Raw genomic sequence first — 19,549 nt, 5'->3', positions numbered from 1 at the left:
TTTCGGGAAATCCGAAATAAATTTGTTGTAAATATTCGACACAATTTTTATTTTTCTCAAATTTCTGAACAGACTTGTCTTTTTTATGTTTTTATTAGGAATTTATTTTTGTCTAATTTTTCTTAACTACTTTCCAATATTCTCACTACCAGAACTCTCTCTTTTTGTAAATAATAATAAATTTTTAGTTTGTTACAATACCCATTTTGTTCTGATTGGTGTTTTCTTACTGAAAGTATATTAATAAACGATTTATATTAACCTTCCGGATTTTATTACCTACAACCTTTTTGGACACTTAAGTAATTTTGTCCTGACTCTTGTTACTTTTTTTTTAAATAATAAAAGATTTATCCTAAATTGCCGATCTTTATTACCTACAACCTACAAACTCTTTAGACACCTAAATAAAGTTTTTAACTTACTAAGAATCTGGTCTTTAGTGACTATTAGGGTGCAATGATTACCCCTAGCTGATAGTAACATCTAATTAGAACCGATAGAAAGCGATAACAAAATCCGATATCCGGTACTGAGCAGGGAGTGGAACTCGCTTTTTAAGTAAACCGATTTATTTTATTTTTTAGGTCACCAAATTTGTAAACAAAAATTTGGGCTCGTTATTTGAATGCAGCTACAGTTTTCCAATTTAATAAGTTTCTCAGATTTAATTTCTGTCTTTGAATGAAAATTCTTTCCCGGAAATAATCCATTAACATTTGGTTATTTTAGATGCGTAACTGACTGACCAGAAATTGTCTGAAAAACTGTTATTTTTGACCAACACTTCCAGTTCTGAATTGGTAGCTAGTTCCAGTAGGCACTTTTTCTAATCGGAATGTTGCAAGAAATTTGTAGCTAAACGTAGAACTACTAGAAAAATTAAACCCAAATTACACTGACACAAGCGCCTGAATGCGACAGGAAATAGTAAATTAAAGTAGCTTTTCCACACGTCCGTCACATATCACCATTTTTCATTTACTGACCGCGATTAAACGTGCAAAATATCGCGCTCAATTATGAGCTAATTGAAAGTCGATCGGTTCCGAAAATACCTCAAGTAAGCCGGTGATGGTTTTGTGTATACAAATCGTCGGTTGAACATGTTAGTATTTCCCGAAACAGTAGCAGCATCAGTATGGACGGTGCACACTTGTCTGCGGAAAAGAGTCGCCCTCGAGGCAACAGTGACAGTGAAATGTTGGAGCTATTAAACACCGGTGCTGAAGAAAACGCCGGAAAAGCTGATAAAGGGGTCGGCTCAAGACGCAGCAGTCGCAGAAAAATTAGCTGCAGACAATGTGGGACACCTCACGAGGGAGTGTGCGAAGTACATATCTTTTATTAAAAGCATACGAGAATTAAGCGCGTCATTTATACACAACACCACGCCGAAAATTCACACATTTGTTCACGTCACGAGGCTTAACTTTACGCTTAACACCCTCTTTTAGACTGTAGACTAGTTTGTTGCTATTATGATGATGAATTTTGCTGGCTTGTGACGGTTCCACGTTTGTGTTTAGGAGCTAGCATTACACGAAGATGAGGGACACAATTGGTGGTCGATTATTTTTTCGTTACTGGTTATTGGACTCGTTATCTCCGGAATTGTAGCTGCTATTTTCCTTGTGGGGTATGTTGATGAACTTCTTTACTGGCATGGGACGAGGATGCAATTTGATGAGTTCTTGCAGGTAAGGTCAGGTCTTTGATATTTATTACTCACACAGCCGGTTTAAAATAACTCAGACGCACAGGGGGGCTGAATAATAAACACAGCTTTAATGCGAGTTTACAAGCCGAGCAACTGTAACACCAACTTGAACCGAAGCTCAAACCATCACTCATTCTCAAATTTAAAAAAAACTATTAAAAACTATTAAAACTATTAAAAAACTATTTATTAATTTTTAATTTCGTCTATTTTTTCACATCTTAGCCAAGTTAGTTATTACACTCTTCCGACTTCACACAACCTAAAGTTTACTTTAAAAATGACTGTTTATTTTTATTTTGCGTCTTATGTTGCAACTAATTTAAATTCATTGACTTGTGTAAGTAAACAATTTTTTACATCTAACTTCATTCACCAATATTCTCAACTTTCCGGCGTGGGAGTTGTATTGACCGTGCCATCCAGTTTCGCTACTCGGAAGATAATGTAGAGGCTACTTTGGCTCAGGAATTATTATTATGGGACGAGAGCCATAACAACAGAAAACGAAATTGTGAAAATTAAAATTTAATTAGAAAATTGATAAATTAAGTATTCATCGGACTAATTCACGCTCGTAATCACAAACCAAACATTAAAATAATTATAATAAAACATTTGCATCCTAGACAAATGAAAACAAACAGCGTATTGTACAATTTACATAATTAAAATTTAATTGCAGTTAAATACAGTTTAATTAGAGCCGCAGTGGGTGAAATACGTAGAAATAATACGCAATTAAACTTTTAACGATCTGGCGTAGAATTTTCCTTGAAACAGTTTAATTAAAAAATTGGGAAAGTTTGAGGCCGATTAGCCAAAGTTAGCCATTGTAATAATTCTTTTAACCGACTTTAACGGCGAAAGTTGTATCAAGCCCAGACCTGGCTACGGGAAGTTTCCTTGCGAACTGCAACGGTTTCATTCAGTCGCTCCCAGTTTTTGATTTATCTTTGTAGTTGGATTTTGGCTGCCGGAATTATTGTTTTGGAGCTGATTGTAAATTTTAATGAAATTATTCGAGAAATTCCCAGTGGTCACAGTTTCGCAGGAATTTAGCCGCTCGACTTGCCCTTAATATCGTCTTAGACGAGTGTTCCTTGTCCCTATTTCCTGTTGGTTTCAATTACATTTGTCACAATTTCAGGGCGAGCTGACTCCCAAACGATTACCCTCTTCCTGGATTTCGCACTCTCATTTCGTTTACCAAACGGACGACGGAAGTCTGGCCATACTCGACACTAGTCATAATTTCACTGTTTCGATCCTAGTTACTAACCACACTTTGGTAAGTCCCGGCTAGGAAAGAGCGCCGCGTTGTACGGGAAATTTGCAGAGACAACTCCTCGTCAAAGGATACCAGTGCTCAAAGGACCTTAAATATGTGCTCTTCCAACACGACGTAAAATCAGTAGGTATTCTATTTTTAATCTGCTTGTTTGTAGCCGGATTAAGACTTAAACAACAAACAGAACAAGTCGATAAAGTTGATTTATTTCGCGAAATTGCTCCGATAAACACGGTGTTTAATGAATCACTGGAACGCACGCTTGAAATTCATTTTGCTGCAAATTTTGACTACCGCTAAACATTAATTCCACTCATAATTTTCAAGTTTACAAAATTATAGTAAGTTGGCTGCAAACATGCAAACACTGCGTGATTCCCTCTTTATTGCAAGGAAACACCTCGTGTAGATTCCGTCCCGTTGTAAAAAAATCTTTACGACTTTGAGTAACTCGCGTCAAGCGGTAATCGGAGCCATAAAACTTAAAACCAAATGTGTTTGGCTGATTTGCGTGCACCGAGGACACATGGGTGCAAGAGGTGAGCAGACGGGCGATGTTGTTAAGATAGAGCAAAGGTTATACAATTTCAGTATTCAGATCAGATTCGGAGAGTTATAGTCGCTTCAACCCTCCAAATTAACAGCTGGCAGGCACGCAAGATGCTTCATTTTTTACAAAACTGTCCTGACCCAGAAAAATTTAATTAAACCGAGCAAATCAGACGCGTTTCACTTGTCAAATCGTTACGCTTAACATGGTCAATTAAATTTAAGACTTTCGAGTGAACTGAGCTGCGGTTCGGAGTGCTCCCTGCTGACTGATAGGGGAGACAAGTCGGCGCTTAACGAAATTTGGCACAGTGCCGCAGGACTCTCCTGCAATGGCCGCAGGACCGCCACCGGGCGCAATTGATCAGCAGGACGCATCCTTTATTGTGCTAGCCATTAATACGTTTTTCCCTGTTTTCAGGTATTCAGACAATCCTTCACGGCGACGTACACCATCTATGACGTTAGTAAAGAGTAAGTACTGCGTCATTTTCAAGTTTTGGGACAAATAGCTATGCAAATTCCTGGCCTTCAAACTTTTAATTAATCTATTTCAGTCCCGGGAGAGGGACACTTCTTGAACTGTTTCTAAATCAATTAGAGCGTTGTTAGTTTGTCCAAATAATAAATTCTAGTGCGAGTTCGGGCTTAAGCCGACTTAGAACTTGGGTTAAAATATTGCAGACATTGCTTATGTAGTCGACAGGTAATACTTATCTCGTTAATTAATGACCAAGGAAAATCGCGTGCATTTGAAACTGCAGCAAGGTTTCCCGCACCACGCTGCTGACATTTGCCACAATTTCGCATTAATGCATTTTACCTAAATTATTACTTTGACGGGTTTTAGTTTGTCGCCTGAAAACTTCACCAGCCATGAAATATTTACACAAAGTTTCGGAAATTGTTGGCAGCGCTAAATATTTACCCCTCATTAAGACGAGTCAAATCACAGGCGATCGTGTGCAGAAAAAATTAACTAGTTAATAGTGTAAACATTTTGGTGGATGCGCCGGGTTTATCCGATCAAACTATTCAGTAATACGTTATTATTTCAAATAAATGGCTTTTTTTCGATTTAAATGTGGGTTTAGTCGTGGCTATTGTTTTCGCTTTTGACATTATACGTACAATAGGGATTTAAATTGTTTAATAATAAACCATCGGTACCAATTTTTAATTTGTAGTATTTTTAAACGGAACAAAGCGTTTATATTATTGCAGTGTTTTACCTCCAATTTCCATAAACATTGTACAAAAGTAGATTAGCGCTCAATTTTGATGTTAAAATAGTAGTATCGACCGTTTTGCTGTTGCTCCCATTTGAATTATCTTCACACTAGAGCTAAAATCTAATTATCTATGCGTATGAAGTGATACGTTCTGCATTCTCCCGGTAATCAAATGAAATTTGGGCGAAAATAACTCCCAACTCAAACACCAACAAGTATATAGAAAGTAATCTGTGGTTTTTTCGAAGGGAGAGTCATTATCCATCGATGTATCTCCTTCATTGTGTTTGTTCTTTCGGGTCTATTGGGTCTTTGAAACGCAGCAGCTGTCGAGATAATGCAAGGAGCAATATTGTCTCCAGCGGATTATTTTTTAGCTAGGAGGGGAATTTTGGTTTAGGTTATTTTGTGGCATAATTGATTTCTGTTCCGCAGTCATCAAATCCCACTCCGGTTGGAAATGTCGTCGAAGGCCGAGCCCGAGACGTTCCAATACGTTAGCTGGTTGGGCGACACAACTTCGCTCTTAATGGTGTATAATAACGACATATATTTCCGGCAGTCTCCCATGGACGAGACCGAGACCCGCCTGACGTTTTCGGGGCGTCCCGAGGTGATCTATAATGGAATTCCAGATTGGCTCTACCAAGGTATAAGCCGGTGGTGTAGGTTGAAAAATTAGCAGCCTCATTTCCAGAGGACGTGCTCAAGAGCCCGCAAGCGATGTGGAGCTCGCACGATGGCACTCACCTGTTGTACGCAACGTTCAACGACAGCGAAGTGGGAATATTAAATTTCCCGTGGTTTCGAACGGAAGCCGGCTTAGGGGCCTCCAGCCCCGCTGCGTCCTTCCCGTCCTCGCGCAGCGTTCGATTTCCGAGGGTACGATGAATTGCATTTATGACAGCTCTCTCACAGAGGGAAATTTCAGCCCGGGGCGGCCAACCCCACGGTGCAGCTGTGGGTCATGGACATCTCGAACCTCACCGACATCCAGAGCCACTTGGTAAAACCCCCGCAAGCGCTCGTCGGCCAGTAAGTACCGGACTTTTCCGGAGCCGGCGTCCGGAGCTCACAAATTGCGTTGTGTTACAGATTTCTTTCGTGACTAATTGTTAGGTTTCGTGGGGCGTGACACGTAATTAAACCATTTCTCTTCAAGTTTCTAGAGCTAGAGCGTCTGTTTCAGCAACTCGTAGACTAGCACTTAGTTAAAAATTCGATAGTAATTAGCCGGCAGTTTAGGGAATGTCAGTCAAACGACCACCGGTTGGCACATGTGTAAATGCTTTAATCCGGCGATTTCCAGGGATTACTATTTGGCGTCGGCTGGCTGGATTGGACAGAAGAACACGCAAGTGTCGGTGGTGTGGATGAACCGCGCACAAAACCTCAGCATCATTTCGGCCTGTCTAGCGCCCAACTGGACATGTGTAGAGGTCAGCACAAAACACCCCCAGATAATTTATTTCCTAATACGGGGCTCGAAAAACGCCCGCTACATCGACCGATTTCATTTGTGTCTTGTCCGGTCGAAGTAGAACAAAATTTTAATATCACAAATGTGATACAAGAAAGTCATATCGTATTTCATTGCCGAAGATATGGAAATATATTTTTTCAAACTGTTACCCCCCTTTATTACGCGCTCTATTACAGTTCCTACAATTTATTGATAGTTTTTCCTTCTTTTCTTTTATTCCCATCATTCGTGGGGCCGTATCTTGAAAAATAACTAAATAAATTCCATTTCAAAAGGCAAACAACACGAGCTATTCCAACATCTATCGTTTATTTATTTTTATTTAATTTCGTTTAAATCTAGCTTTAAGTTCTCAAATTCGTGTTATTATTTATTAGCTTGAAGTATCTCCATTAAATCAACAATTCCAAACAGCATTTTCATTTCCCGCAATAAATCCCAGTTATGTTATTAGCCGTTCCTTCCTACCCAACACATTAACTGCATAATGCATAATGGTTTGCTAAGAAGGCTTTTCCACTACTCGGTGTCCAACACGGATATTGCACAGTAAATTATTTTGCTTTCAGATTTTCTCAATGACTACCCTAAGAATTTAATTCCAAAATAACGGTTTTTAGAACAGTTTGCAAAATCCCACGAATTTTCTAGCTTTTGAAAATTTATACAGTATTTACGTTTGCTTTAGAATATGTATAAATCATTTGGCTCTAGATATTTTTTTATAATTTAAAAAGAAAATTATCTAAGTGTTTTCATTCACCAAAAAATCAAATTTGTGTATTTTAGTCAAAAATAATAAAAAGCATTTAAATTATCGTCAGATTTGCTCCGTTTTTCACGTACATAGGAGGTGCTATTTAAAATTTTATCGTACCGGACAACGGATCATAAATTCGATTGGTTTATACAGACGCAAGAAACTTTGAAGTTTGTGCTGCAACTCCGTCAAAACTTTATTCTTTAAAGTACAACTCCACAACACCAGTCGATAAATGTAAATTACCTCAGTTATTACACATACACTCGACCCCAGCGAGCCAATAAAGTCAGGACATAAAATACGCAATTTTAACTTAATGAAGTTACACTGTAATAACAACTAATTTTCCCAAATAATAAATTTCGTCATATTGGCACGAAACCATGAGCTTTTTAAACTCTCCTCCAGATTCACGCTGAACGCGCAGCAGAGAGGGCTTGGCTCGACATCCAGGAGCATCCGATCTTTTCAGCGGATGGCGACAGTTTCCTGATGCTTGCTGCTGTCCAGGAGGGGAGCAGGGAAGCTTACACGCATATTAAGCACGTGACTGTCACTCAACAGCACATCGCTGTCCTCAGCCACGGTCGACACGAGGTCGATCGAATCTTGAGCTGGGATAATGCGAGCCATCTGATGTGAGTCCGCCACTTTTGGTGGATGCGCCGGGCAATTTAAAATTTTTGTTTTTGGCAGCTATTACTTGGCGACGGAGGAGCGCAAGGCGGGTCAAAGGCATCTGTACGTAGTACGTGACCCGTCTACAGACGACCCCCGACGGCTTGAATCCCACTGCATAACTTGCGAGATCGGGGACGTCCTCTGGAGCAGTCGTTATCTTTACGGCAACTGTACGCACTTCAACGCTTTGGTGAGTTCGTTTTCGGCAGAGTTGGCAGTTTTTATTGAATCGGTCGCAGATAAGCCCTCGTTCGGAATCATCGAATTCGTCATTTTATGTCCTTCAATGCGAGGGACCCGGTCTTCCATTAGCAGGCATGCATAATGCGACTTCGCACAAGCTATTAAAGATTCTTTACGATACGAGGCTGCAGAAAATGGGAATGCTCGAGAGGTTAGCGTTGCCCAAGCAAAAGTCTTTCGAGGTGCCTTTGCCCCATGGTAGTAGGGCTCAAGTTCAACTACTTCTACCTCCCAGCTGGAGGGAGGAACTGCGAGACGCTGCCTACCCTGTCCTTGTTGAAGTGTAAGTATCGACAAACGCCACACACAACTAGGCATTCATATCTCGTAAAGTGTTTCTTTGATTAAAAAAACTATCAAATTTCTGGATATATTTATTGTTTCTTGCACATTAATAATAATAATAATACAATTAATAAACAAAAATTGTTCAACATGTGGCCTCTCCTTCGTTCCAGTAACGGCAGACCGGGCAGCAAAGCAGTGACCGAAAAATTTAGGATAGATTGGGGTACCTACATGTCGAGCCACTGCGACGTGGTTTACATCCGCCTGGACGTGCGGGGGGCCAGTGGCCAGTCGGACCGCGCCCTTTTCCGCCACTTGGGGGGCGTGGAAGTGCAGGACCAAGTGGCGGTGCTGGAACTCCTCCTCAACACGTACAAATACTTGGACAAAACTCGCGTCGGAATCTGGGGTTGGGGCTACGGCGGGTACGTCACCTCCATGGTGCTGGGGCTGGGCAACCAGCAGAAAGTGTACAAGTGTGGGGCGGCGGTGAGCCCCATCTCCGACTGGGCGTATTACAGTGAGTACGAAATATGCGCGTTTAAAGCGAAGAATTTCCCTTGTGTTTAGATTCAGCATTCACGGAGAAGATCCTGGGGGACCCCAACGAGAACAAGAAGGGGTACGTGCAGGCGGACGCCACGCAGCGCGCGCAGAACATCCCCCGGAACTCCTTTTACCTGCTGCACGGTATGGCTGACCTCACGGCTCCGTACATCCACGGGGTTTCCCTGGCACGTGCCCTGACGGAAGCCGGGGTCCTGTTCCGATATCAGGTGGGTGTTTTTTTGTGTTGTATTGTAATGTTTTTGGGGGTGTTCCAGAGTTACGCCAACGAGGGTCACGAACTCGAAAACGTTCTGGAACACGTGTACAGCTCGATGCAAAGCTTCTTCGAAGAGTGCCTTAGACTAGATGTAGGCGAGCCAGCTAATGATAAAGATACCTGAAGATTGGTTTCCCACTTACTTCACCACCACGTGACGGCCTTCGAAACGCAGACATTCCACGTGTTATCAGTTACGAAAAGAAGAAAACAGCAGAAACCGACTAACGGAACTAGTCAATTCAATCAATAATCAAGCTGTTTATATCATAGCAAAACTTAGTGAGTTGTTCAGTGTAGAACGACGAGACGAATTAGTGATTCCTTTTCTCAAATTTTCTTGTTGAGCGGTTGGACTGATATCAGATTTTATATATTAGATCCAAGTTGTGACCTTTCCTCTTCTTACACCGATTTCCAAACTACTTTTAATGACGAGTTTTTACAGTGAAAAGTAGTTAATGTCATTAGATCTCAACCCAAAAGCCGAATATCACACGATTACCAAAACAAACATTCATAAAGTATTAACCTAGTATCGTAAGAACTAATTTTAAATACCGTTAGTATTGAAATTCTTCCATAGAAGTAGACTATTGTAAATAGCTTGAATTGATTAGAATAAGACTGATTTTATAAATTATCAAAAAACGCTTAAGCTTTCGATTGTTTGATACAAACAAACGCTGTTTTAATCTTCACGTATCTCAAGTTAGACAAATTTAACGGTGGCGTCCAAGCCTGTAAATGAAAACCACTGGTTAAAACCGCACGTTTCATTTTTGATATCGACAGATCCACAGCAAAATCTAATCAAAGACAATCTCAAGAGCAAAATTTTTATTGATGACATTAAATACTTTCCACTCAGCTGTCGGTTCACACTTTTCTATGTAACTGTTTCTTGGTTTCCCTCTTCTAGCAAAGTAATAGTACAGATGATGTCAATTATTGAAAATGTTTTTAAATTTTCGGAAAGCTGAATTACGACGATAAATCAAAATAAAACGACTTAATTATTAAACTGGAGCTTCGATATTTAAAAGTAATCAATAAAATGGTTGTGAAATATAAAACTTTCCATTTAAACAAGAATATATTACATAGTGTAAATTTTGCTTAGATTTATTAGTAGAAGCTGTGCTTCTGTCACAGCGAAGACAATCTTTACGAGCTGATATTATGTCCGAATTGGTTTTCTCGTGTCCACTAACGCTGTCAAATTTTCGGAATCATCGACCTCAACATTCTAAATTCGGTGGTCTAATTTAAAACTTTTGGCCTATTTCTCAGAGGATTTGTGTTTCTAACGACGATTATCTCGATGTGTTATTTTTATAGCAATACTAATTTGTTGCAAATGTTGCCTAATAATTGTTGTACACATCAGTGTTTGTAAATTAAAATAATGTGCAGAACACCAATTAAATTATTGATTTTTATTAGACAGCAATGTTAGATAATGGAATGTTAAATGTTTCTTTTTTGTATTATATTAAAAACAAAATGATGCAAACAATGTTTACAATAAATCGTTATTAAGTACAACACGCTTTATTCAACACCTTGGTACATCAATCAGTTTGACAAGTTGCTTATCAAAATTATTACACAATATTGAACCAGAACAATGAATCAAATTGTACGAATTCAACGAGGAAAAAACACCTAAAACTAATCACACTTTTCGCAGGGACTAAAACGCAAAAGAATCCAATGCAGGAGAAGAAACCACCAATCATTTAAACTTCATTGCAGGAAACAACGACGAAAACAGTTAAAAAAACAAAGAATACGATCACAAATCAACAGACGGCGTCTGGCCGCATTGGGTGGACGGTCATCCGAAGAGTCAGTTATCTACGTCGGAACGACCAATAGATACGCAAATGTTTCAGTGATTGACCTCACAAAAAGTACAACCAACATTCTGGAAACGAAAAAAACGAACAAAATCCCGCCAAAAACTCTCTCCTTGGTAGATTACAAATTAAACGGTTCAAACGAAAAGGCAGGAATCCTGCACGCGGAGTACGAATACATGTCGGAAAAGCTCAGTCCTGAAAAATGTTGATCTTGTCCATGTCTAAATAAAATCTTGGTTAAAAAGCTTCACGGGCAGATAGGCCTCGCTCAAGAAAGTGTTGTTTTTAACTAAACCCTCAATCGAACCTTTCTTCCCACTGTGAAGGAGGTAGTTTAGTTCGTCCGCGATTTTTGGATGCGCTTCCATGTACGGGTATTTAAGTGTTTCATTAATAGCTTTTACTTCTCTCTGTGTAATATTTTGGAACTGAATTCCGAACTTGGCGATTTCGGACGGGAAAACTCCCAACCAACGAGCGTTTGGCACAGCTAATTGTTCCGATAAGTGACAGTTCGTCTACAGAATTAATCAAGTACACAAAAATGAATCAAATCTGACTTACAATAGTTCCAAATCTGTAGTTTAACATAATCCGGATTCCGTACAAATCTGGGTCTACCAGAACGAAAACTGGTAATTTCAGCATAGTCGACAGTTTTTTGAGAAAGAGGCGAGTGTTTATATCGGGAACGCCTTTGCCCTAAACATCCAATGAATTAAAGCGACTAAAGTTGATTAAAATACCGTTATCATTATAAACGGACGTGCCAGTTTATTCGGCAAATCCTCTTCTAGTAGTTTGTGAAAAATTGATTCCTTTTCGACCACAAGTATGAAATTCGCGGTCGAATGAATCTCAATGATTTCGTCAAGGTCGTAGGGTATTAAAGTGGCTATTAAAAAATATCACAAAAAATAATTCACTAAAAATTATCACCTGGTGTGTTGCAGTTTGTCATTTCGCCCGAAGCCCAGAACAATCTCAAATTCCCATAAACCAACCCAGAATGCGAAATAATGTTTAAATCCCAAGGTCCGACACCCACCAACTGAGATATGTCCCCAACAACTCTATTTACTTGCTCTTGATTTGTTACTAAATGCTTGATTTGGTAATAAATTTCTCTAAAACGGTTATTAAATTTCAAGATGGGGCTTTAAGTTATACCTTTTTGTCAGTTTCTGGTTATTTTCCAACAAATTGTAAACTTTTCCCAGCATGTAAACTAGGCGACAGAATCGGCGGCAACATAGTTTGCCAGGAAAATGTATTTTTCGCAACTTTCCTGCGTCCGAGGACGCACATTGTAATCTAAAACAACTATGTACTTCTGTAACAAGTAACTTTGGACAAACCTTTCGTTTTCGTAAACACACAGACTCGCCTTGTAGGATCTACGTACGACCAGGCAAGGCATTTTATTATTTTCAAACACTTCGTATATTTTTGATAAAATATCGTAAATTTTTGACTGGATTTTTTTCTTGTCGATCACTTGGATTGTTTCGCAGCCACTCAGTAAATCTTCATTGGCGCAAATGGTATCAATCGACTGTTTTAATTGTCTAACGGAACATTTTTTCTTGTTGTCTTGCTTAGAAATGTAAGACAAGTCTATTTTAGGCACGACCCCGTTTTTAATTATTTTACAGATTTTGGTATCTTCCTTTGTAAAACATTCCAAAGCTGTTTTTACCGTTTTATCAACGTACAAATCGTAACCGTTCTGGTGTTCCATTATAGCAACTTCGTTCTTCCAAGTTTTATTTATGACTGATTTTCCGACAGTTGATAACGCCGTCTCTAGCCACTTTACAGTACCCACCTTAGCCAAATTATTAAAAATTTTGAAGCCGTCTGTGGTGACTGTAATGTCGTGAGAGAGAATCTCTAGCAAATTGGCCCTTTGGTTCGAAATATCTGTATTATCAGTCTGGCTGTTTAGAGTTTGTGAGACGACAACGGAATTGTCTTCCCTATTCTCATTCACAATCGACGTTTCAGTGACTTGAGAGTTTGTGAAACGTTGTGAAGGGAAATATGGAAGCTGCGGATACGCAACACTGTTTTGAGTCATAGACATCGGAGTAAAAATCTCAAATGATGTTTGTGTACTAATTGTAGTTTTCTGGTTTTTGTCCAATGGAGGCGCAATATCATCGAGAGTTTTTTCAAAACTTGGTTCAAAAATCTCAGTTTGTTCACTGTCCAGTGGAAGCATACTTATTTCCAAATTAGAGTCTCTTTGTGTTAGTTCCTTTCTCTTTTTGCATTCATTTATTTTTTGTCGTTCCTTTATAGTGCTAATAGGAGTCAACATTTTTTCCAAAATTTCCCCAAAACTCAGGTTATCATTATCGTCTCTAGTTACTGTTAAGTCCGAAAAGATTTGCGTTTCACTACAGTTAATATGTTCATTTTTTTGTTCTCTCGGATGGTCCATCGGAGGTGATAACATTTTTTCTAGCACATCTTCAAAATTTAATTTTTGTGTTAATACACATGACTCAGTTTCATTCTGCTTTTGAAGAGCAGAAATCGATCCAAAACATTCATTATCATTTTTTTCTTGTCTCGGATCGTCCATAGGAGGTGATAACATCTTATTTAGTAATTCTTCAAAACTTGTTTTTTGTGTTAACAAACATGATTCAGTTTGATTCTTTTTTGGAGCAGAGAAAATCGATCCAAAACGTTCATTATCATTTTTCCGTTTTCTCGGATCGTCCATAGGAGGTGATAACATCTTCTCTAGCAACTCTTCAAAACTTAGTTTTTGTGTGTTTAAAGGTGATCCAGTTTTATTCTTTTTTGGAGCAGAAGTCGATTCAAAACTTTCATTTTCTTTTTTGCGTTTTTTTGGAAAATCTTTAATTGGGGATACATTAAGCCACTCTTCAAAAGTTGGTTTTTCTGTTAACAAACCTGACTCAGTTTCTTCTTTATTTTCTGTGGAAGAACTGGATCCAAAACTTCGAAAACTATTTTTATTTTTATTTTTGACACAAATCTTAGATAATGTATCAGAAGAATCAAGTGATAAATCAAGAGAATAAATCGGTTTTTCAAATCTGGTATCACTTTCATCACTACTACTATTTTTCAAATACAAGTGTATAAAATTTTGGCTTTTTGTCTTCGAAATTTTATTTGTGGTCTTTTCACTGCCAAAATAGTTTTCCTTATTGTCTTCTGACTTTGTTTTTTCTTGTCGTAAATCACGCAAACTCACTTTTTGCTCACTAAACATTTTTTATAATTATTTATTCAACAATTAACACAACAGTTTAAAAAAAATAAGGTTATTAGATAACTGTCAAGTAGATAGTGTATAATTGGTTATCTAAAATATAAAATAAATTTTTATTTAAGATTATTCAAAATGACGAAATTACAAAAATACGTAATCAACTTTCGACTTTAAACTATTTTATTAATATAAAAAGCCAGTAGCCAATAATAGCCACAACCAATCGTTTTAAGATGCCTGTATAATGTGTTGCCTACATACAAACTTTTAAACTTCAACTTTGTATTCGCTTTACAAAAACTTTATTTCTTAAGAAATTATTTGAATATTAAATATTTTCGTAAGTATTAAAAACACAATTAATACTTTTTGTACAACTTTGTACTATTTCTATTAAAATAAAGTATTTTTGCTTAAAATTTGTGATTGTGCTTCAATACCAGAATTTTTTTTTTCATCTCAAAAAATATGTAGGTGCCATTTACCTAATTTATCGTGCGATGCAAATTCCCATTCATAAACCCGTTTCTTGATAAAATCGCTAAGGGTGGTCCAGAAATTAGCATAACACTTTGACAATTCGAATAATCAAAACAGAAGCGCCTTTATGGCGAGCTTTATGACACAATAAATTTGCTCCTCGAATCAGATCAGTCGGATCACATTTTGTCATTCAATACAAAAAGAAGCGTCCCCGTTACGAACCGGAATAATTTAAAAAGATCGCACCTCATAAATGAAATCATAAAATTTTACGACTTTTAAGGGTTGCACCATTTTCTCCATGCAAAACAACGTCACAACTTTGTAATTTATGTGGGAAAGGCAATTTGGCTAATCGCCAACTCGCACCTTCGATTATGTCGAATTTGTTGGCGCGATGCGACAGTTATTATCCTTATTACGGGTCACACACTGCGTTTATGCGGGATTTTGTTAGATCTTAAAGCCGATAAGTATCGGTGTGCAATTTCTTGGCGGAAAAGTTTCGGTTATTAATGGAACCGATCGAACAAAAACCTCTCGTAAACGGTGACTTTATCAATTTGGAAAATCTGGGCTTTTGTGCCACCAAACTGACTTTAATGCGATCATAGTGCGATAGCTGAGGGCTATTGTTGCGCCGGTTCCCGCAAATACAATAAATTTGTCACAATTTTAATATAGATATTGTAAAGGCCACTTGTGAGCGGAGAGCCACTCCACAAGAGGTGGTATTCTGTGTTCCTCAAACGGCCGTTGTGGGGCAATGCGGTTAGACAGTAGGAACAATACTAAGTGGTTTATACGATTGTAGTTTGTAGTTTTATTGTATCGCAGCTGCGATTATGTCCCTTGAATAAAAATTAGTTATGTGTCTGTCGGAATGATCGCATTGTCTGTATTATAATGTTTTAGACCGCATTCGGAAATATGCTCGCATTAAAAACTCAGCCATGACATTGAAAAGTCACGTCGCTGCTATGATCGTATGGATCACAATTGGCAGCTGACATAAACGAATTGATTGAGTAATCACCGTGCAAAAAATTCGCCGCCTTCAAATGATCAAATCGGATTATTCCCACGGACGAAAGCGTCTTTTATTTATTGCACATTATACTAAACAGTGGTTTAGTGTTACTCATTGTTTATGGCACTTCAAGAAACAAAGTGAATCATTTACAATGTTTTGTCTATTATACTTATTAGGGTGACGCAGTGTTCAATTACTGAACTCTAATCCAGGGCTTTCTAAGGGCGATAATCGCTGTCTTTGTGCTCACTGGTAATATTTCAACCCCCTCTGGACCAGTGAAATATGCTGGTTTGAGCTCCTGCGGTGCTATGCGTGTTGGCCAAGGGTGATTTTTTAGGTGACCACTCGTGCCGTAATGATCAACTTTGATGTTCTCATGACTTCATCCAACTAGCAGTAGTAAAAAAAGCCAAATATATCCTATATTTATAGATAAATTAGATAAATGCACATAATAACGCTGACCTGTAACGATATCCTCCTTAAATCCTAAAATTAATAACAATATGATGGTTAAACGAGCTGCTTCCAGTTTTATACTATCATGTTTAGATTTTTTCATATTTCTTCTAATTTCTCAAAATACAATATTTCTTGTGTAATCTTGACATTTCTCTACAGATATTTTTATATTTTAAGTCCATGTGTACGTTTTACTAAATTATATTAGATTATACTCTTACGTTTCGTCCTTTTCTCTCAAGTTGATCAAAAGGTAATTTATACCTCTAATAAGCTATGGGCTCACGTTTACATTTAGCGCCTTGCCTTAAGTACTTTTGCTGCTGAATTATTTTTTTATTTCTGTCGGTTTTAAAGTGTATTATTTTAGCCGTGTTCAAATGTCTCCGTTTTTACGCTTATGTGTTCACCAAACTCCTATTTAGGATTTTACTTACCCATCTTTTTTTTTTATTATGCGCTCTGATCCGGGTGCGAACCCCCGACTCCCCACGTTGAAAGTGGCGCTTATACCACTGAGCCACCAGCCCCCAGCAAATGATCTTCTTTTGCATATATTTTAATACTAATTTTTTATTTAAATCAATATAATAAATTATAATTTTAGCACAAGCTCAGTTCATACCTCGCAAAATTAAGTAAAAAAACACCAAACAAAGTATAGCAAATTGGGTCGAAAAAAAATTCTACCAGCGCTTTTTCACTTTTTTTAATTTAAATTTAATTTTTCAACAAATTTCATCAAACAGCACCAAATTAAGATAAAAAAGACATTGTTTCGAAATTTTCCAAGCGTGCAAGTTAGCTTCTCAGTTCCAAATTTACAATTTATAAAAATTCTAAATAAAAAATTAATCCTGAATTTTAAAATGACATTGTTTTAATACAATTTTTATAATTTTCAGCATTTTTTAGAGTTATTGAAAATTGTTTGAGCGATTTAAATCGTTTTTGGACCAGAACTTAGCGAAATTTTGTCGTAACAAACCAAAACATCCGGTTACAGAGGCATTTGTAACTAAAAGTTATGGATAACTCGCTTTATGTGTGCGTGGAAAACACAAGTCGTTACCCGAAACAATAGCAGACATACTTTTTGTATTAAGGGCCTCTCGGCTAACGGTTTCTCACCGAAATAAAACCAATAATGTAGCTACCCTCAAATTGCATAACCAAAGTGGAATCCTGCCGCGACGATGGAAGATAAGGACACAGAGACCACCCCGTTCACACGCAATCGAGCCACCGCAGCAGATCCATCTGGTCTGGAGGCAATAAAATTCCAATTTTACGAACTGAAATATGTTTAGCATACGGAAAAATCTGCTTTTCTACAACGAAAATATAGTTTCATTAGATTGTAACTTTATTATTCCGCATGTCTGGTGCAAAGTGTCGAACGACAAAATAAACCTCGAATATTAGTACCTTTTTAAAAGCAAAACAGTAATTACAAAAATGTAGTTTATTTGCCCGTGCCCGATTTAAAAAGTGTTCGCTATCTGCCGTCAACATCTTAATTTCCAAACACTGAGCGTATTTATGGTGGTAATTATTTTTAGCCAATGCGGCATGGTGTGAAGTGAGAGATTTTTAAGTCTGATAAAATTGTTAAATCTAGTGACAAACTTATTGTTATGGCGCGATGGTGGTGTTAACGGGGCTATCATCTGACAAATCTTTAAAATGAAATTGATTACGAGTGCGGGTAATGATGTGACATTTGCAAGGCATTCATTTGATTTTTAATGTTGGCCAAGAAGTCGTCTTGATCCGAGAACGTTAATTATGTCCATCAATCCCAAGCTGGGACGTTTAGATAAGAAAAGGTGGCAAGAAACGGCAGAAAGTGTAAGAAATGTGTGATAAGAGGCAATTATTGCAGGGTAGTCCAATTCAGACTAATTGTGGTAGAGTAACTCACTTATCGCAGGCTGATAACGCTGACCGTTTAGCAGCAAATAGATGAGGGTCGTCACTATATGTACAGTTACAAACTCATCAAGCGTAACTTTATTAACTACTCAAAAAAACGGAAACAAATCAGTTAGCTTTTCCCTCGAAACCTTCGCTTTTCTTAAGCTTGCGCTTCATTCTAATCCCGGCGAACTTCTCGTCGCATCTCGCACGTCTCAGGGTGACAAAAGCTTCAAACTTCTTCTCCTCCTCACCCACTTTAAGCGCCTTGACTTTGCCCGGGACCACTTTAACCACGTTCAAATTTTTCCCATCATCAATTTTCAAAACCTTATTTTTTGAATCAGGCAAGAAGATTAAACGACTCTTGTACTCTATCAATCGTTGGATATTCGCAGCAATTGACTCCGTGCAACGATTTCTGCGTCGGGGGTCCACAGCAACCCCAAAACTCCGCGCGTATTTGTCACTCATACCTGCCTGCTTCAACTCCTGGAAAGTGAATCCACGTCCTGCTCGCACTTTACTCTTGTACCGTTCGCTAGGGCAATGCACCAAAGGTCGCAGAAGTTCAGTGGGTTTTGGGGCGAGCTGACGCGACTTCTTGGCACGCAGAGCTTTACGACGGAGTTTCTTCATAGGCTGGTTGAACCAAAGCTTCACTTTTTGTTGCCACTTCTTGTGGAAGTGGCCGTTGGGGATCATGTTGTTGTGGCGGACCATCTTTAGCTGAAATAATCACGCAAAAATATATTATTTAGACCTAAACTACAAGTTTTACCTTCAATTCGAGCAAAAACACGTGGAGGAAGAAATGCGCTTTCGAAAGACAGTTGAAGGAACTTTCAAAATGGCTGACGGGTTTAAGGAACCAATCGGGTGCTAGTCCCAGAGCGGCTTTTTTAAAATCTAGTCGTTGAATCGCGAATTTCAAGTTATTGGCAGCTCAAAAAACGCTTTTTTAATGACAGAGTTCTAAAAACGCGTATTACACTTAATAATGAAAACCGTCTCTCTATAGTTTTCCTTCTAACGCAAGTTAAAATGACCTTAAAACTTAGCGAACTTTTAGTCCAATTTTAGGATCAAATAGTCATGGATTTATAAGCGACACTCTGTGGTGACACTAACAATTCAGCAAATTTGATAAACCCTGGTCAGTGTAGTGCAAGAAGAAATTTTGAACAGAAAGTAATCAATTTTTGATTTCGAATATTTTTGAAAAATACTCAGATAGTTGTTGTTCAGAAGGTTTTGTGCTAAGAGGGTTCTGTAAAGAGAGGCAATTATGACGTCGCACTTTCTGATTTTCGAAGCAATTTATTATCTACCTTATTTTTTAATAGAGAAAGCATCAAAAACAATAATTATAGCAATATTAACCGATAATTTTTACCGCTTTTACCTTTAAACGGATAATATCAGTCAATAATTCTCAATTTTATTTACCCGATGTT

General features: G+C 38.0%; 3 protein-coding genes across 6 annotated transcripts in view; 1 reads left to right on the top strand and 2 right to left on the bottom strand.

Annotated features, from left to right (window-relative positions):
• LOC663947 (inactive dipeptidyl peptidase 10) overlaps positions 1-11,183 on the top strand; it is a 28,107-nt gene extending 16,924 nt beyond the window's left edge. For 2 of the 4 annotated variants that reach the window (XM_008196184.3, XM_008196183.3), the window contains exons 3-17: positions 1,530-1,700; positions 2,871-3,011; positions 3,060-3,134; positions 3,982-4,034; positions 5,228-5,442; positions 5,490-5,674; positions 5,724-5,827; positions 6,102-6,231; positions 7,447-7,676; positions 7,735-7,909; positions 7,959-8,245; positions 8,421-8,770; positions 8,821-9,026; positions 9,075-10,718; positions 10,770-11,183. In XM_008196184.3, coding sequence (XP_008194406.1) covers positions 1,530-1,700; positions 2,871-3,011; positions 3,060-3,134; positions 3,982-4,034; positions 5,228-5,442; positions 5,490-5,674; positions 5,724-5,827; positions 6,102-6,231; positions 7,447-7,676; positions 7,735-7,909; positions 7,959-8,245; positions 8,421-8,770; positions 8,821-9,026; positions 9,075-9,200 — 2,448 coding nt within the window. In that variant the 3' untranslated portion in view covers positions 9,201-10,718; positions 10,770-11,183. Of the gene's footprint in view, positions 1-269; positions 1,334-1,529; positions 1,701-2,870; positions 3,012-3,059; positions 3,135-3,981; positions 4,035-5,227; positions 5,443-5,489; positions 5,675-5,723; positions 5,828-6,101; positions 6,232-7,446; positions 7,677-7,734; positions 7,910-7,958; positions 8,246-8,420; positions 8,771-8,820; positions 9,027-9,074; positions 10,719-10,769 lie in introns of those variants that run through there. The other 2 variants (XM_015980594.2, XM_064356690.1) reach the window with 2 other exon arrangements.
• On the bottom strand, positions 10,609-14,239 carry LOC100142154 (uncharacterized). Its single transcript, XM_015980592.2, has 6 exons — positions 12,300-14,239; positions 12,112-12,255; positions 11,881-12,068; positions 11,688-11,836; positions 11,506-11,643; positions 10,609-11,459 (listed from the first exon to the last, which is right to left on the bottom strand). The coding sequence occupies exons 1-6, from the start codon at positions 14,192-14,194 to the stop codon at positions 11,163-11,165; spliced, it is 2,811 nt and encodes a 936-aa protein (XP_015836078.1). The 5' UTR covers positions 14,195-14,239; the 3' UTR covers positions 10,609-11,162.
• A 3,931-nt stretch (positions 14,240-18,170) lies between these two features.
• Positions 18,171-19,011, bottom strand: LOC663973 (large ribosomal subunit protein eL13). The gene is made up of 2 exons (XM_969998.3): positions 18,874-19,011; positions 18,171-18,821 (listed from the first exon to the last, which is right to left on the bottom strand). The coding sequence occupies exon 2, from the start codon at positions 18,813-18,815 to the stop codon at positions 18,219-18,221; it is 597 nt and encodes a 198-aa protein (XP_975091.1). The 5' UTR covers positions 18,816-18,821; positions 18,874-19,011; the 3' UTR covers positions 18,171-18,218.
• Between the last annotated feature and the right edge of the window lie 538 nt (positions 19,012-19,549).

This window comes from Tribolium castaneum, chromosome 5, assembly GCF_031307605.1.
Source record: "Tribolium castaneum strain GA2 chromosome 5, icTriCast1.1, whole genome shotgun sequence".
NCBI lineage: Eukaryota > Metazoa > Arthropoda > Insecta > Coleoptera > Tenebrionidae > Tribolium > Tribolium castaneum.
Note: the sequence above shows the minus strand (reverse complement) of the source record. Positions and strands in the feature narration are given on the sequence as shown.

Coding starts and splice junctions, on each gene's coding strand:
- LOC100142154 (XM_015980592.2), bottom strand. CDS start 14,194: ATGTTTAGTGAGCAAAAAGTGAGTTTGCGTGATTTACGACAAGAAAAA. Junction 12,069..12,111: donor AACCAGAAACTGACAAAAAG/GTATAACTTAAA, acceptor TAACCGTTTTAG/AGAAATTTATTACCAAATCA. Junction 11,644..11,687: donor GTCCGTTTATAATGATAACG/GTATTTTAATCA, acceptor TTGGATGTTTAG/GGCAAAGGCGTTCCCGATAT.
- LOC663973 (XM_969998.3), bottom strand. CDS start 18,815: ATGGTCCGCCACAACAACATGATCCCCAACGGCCACTTCCACAAGAAG.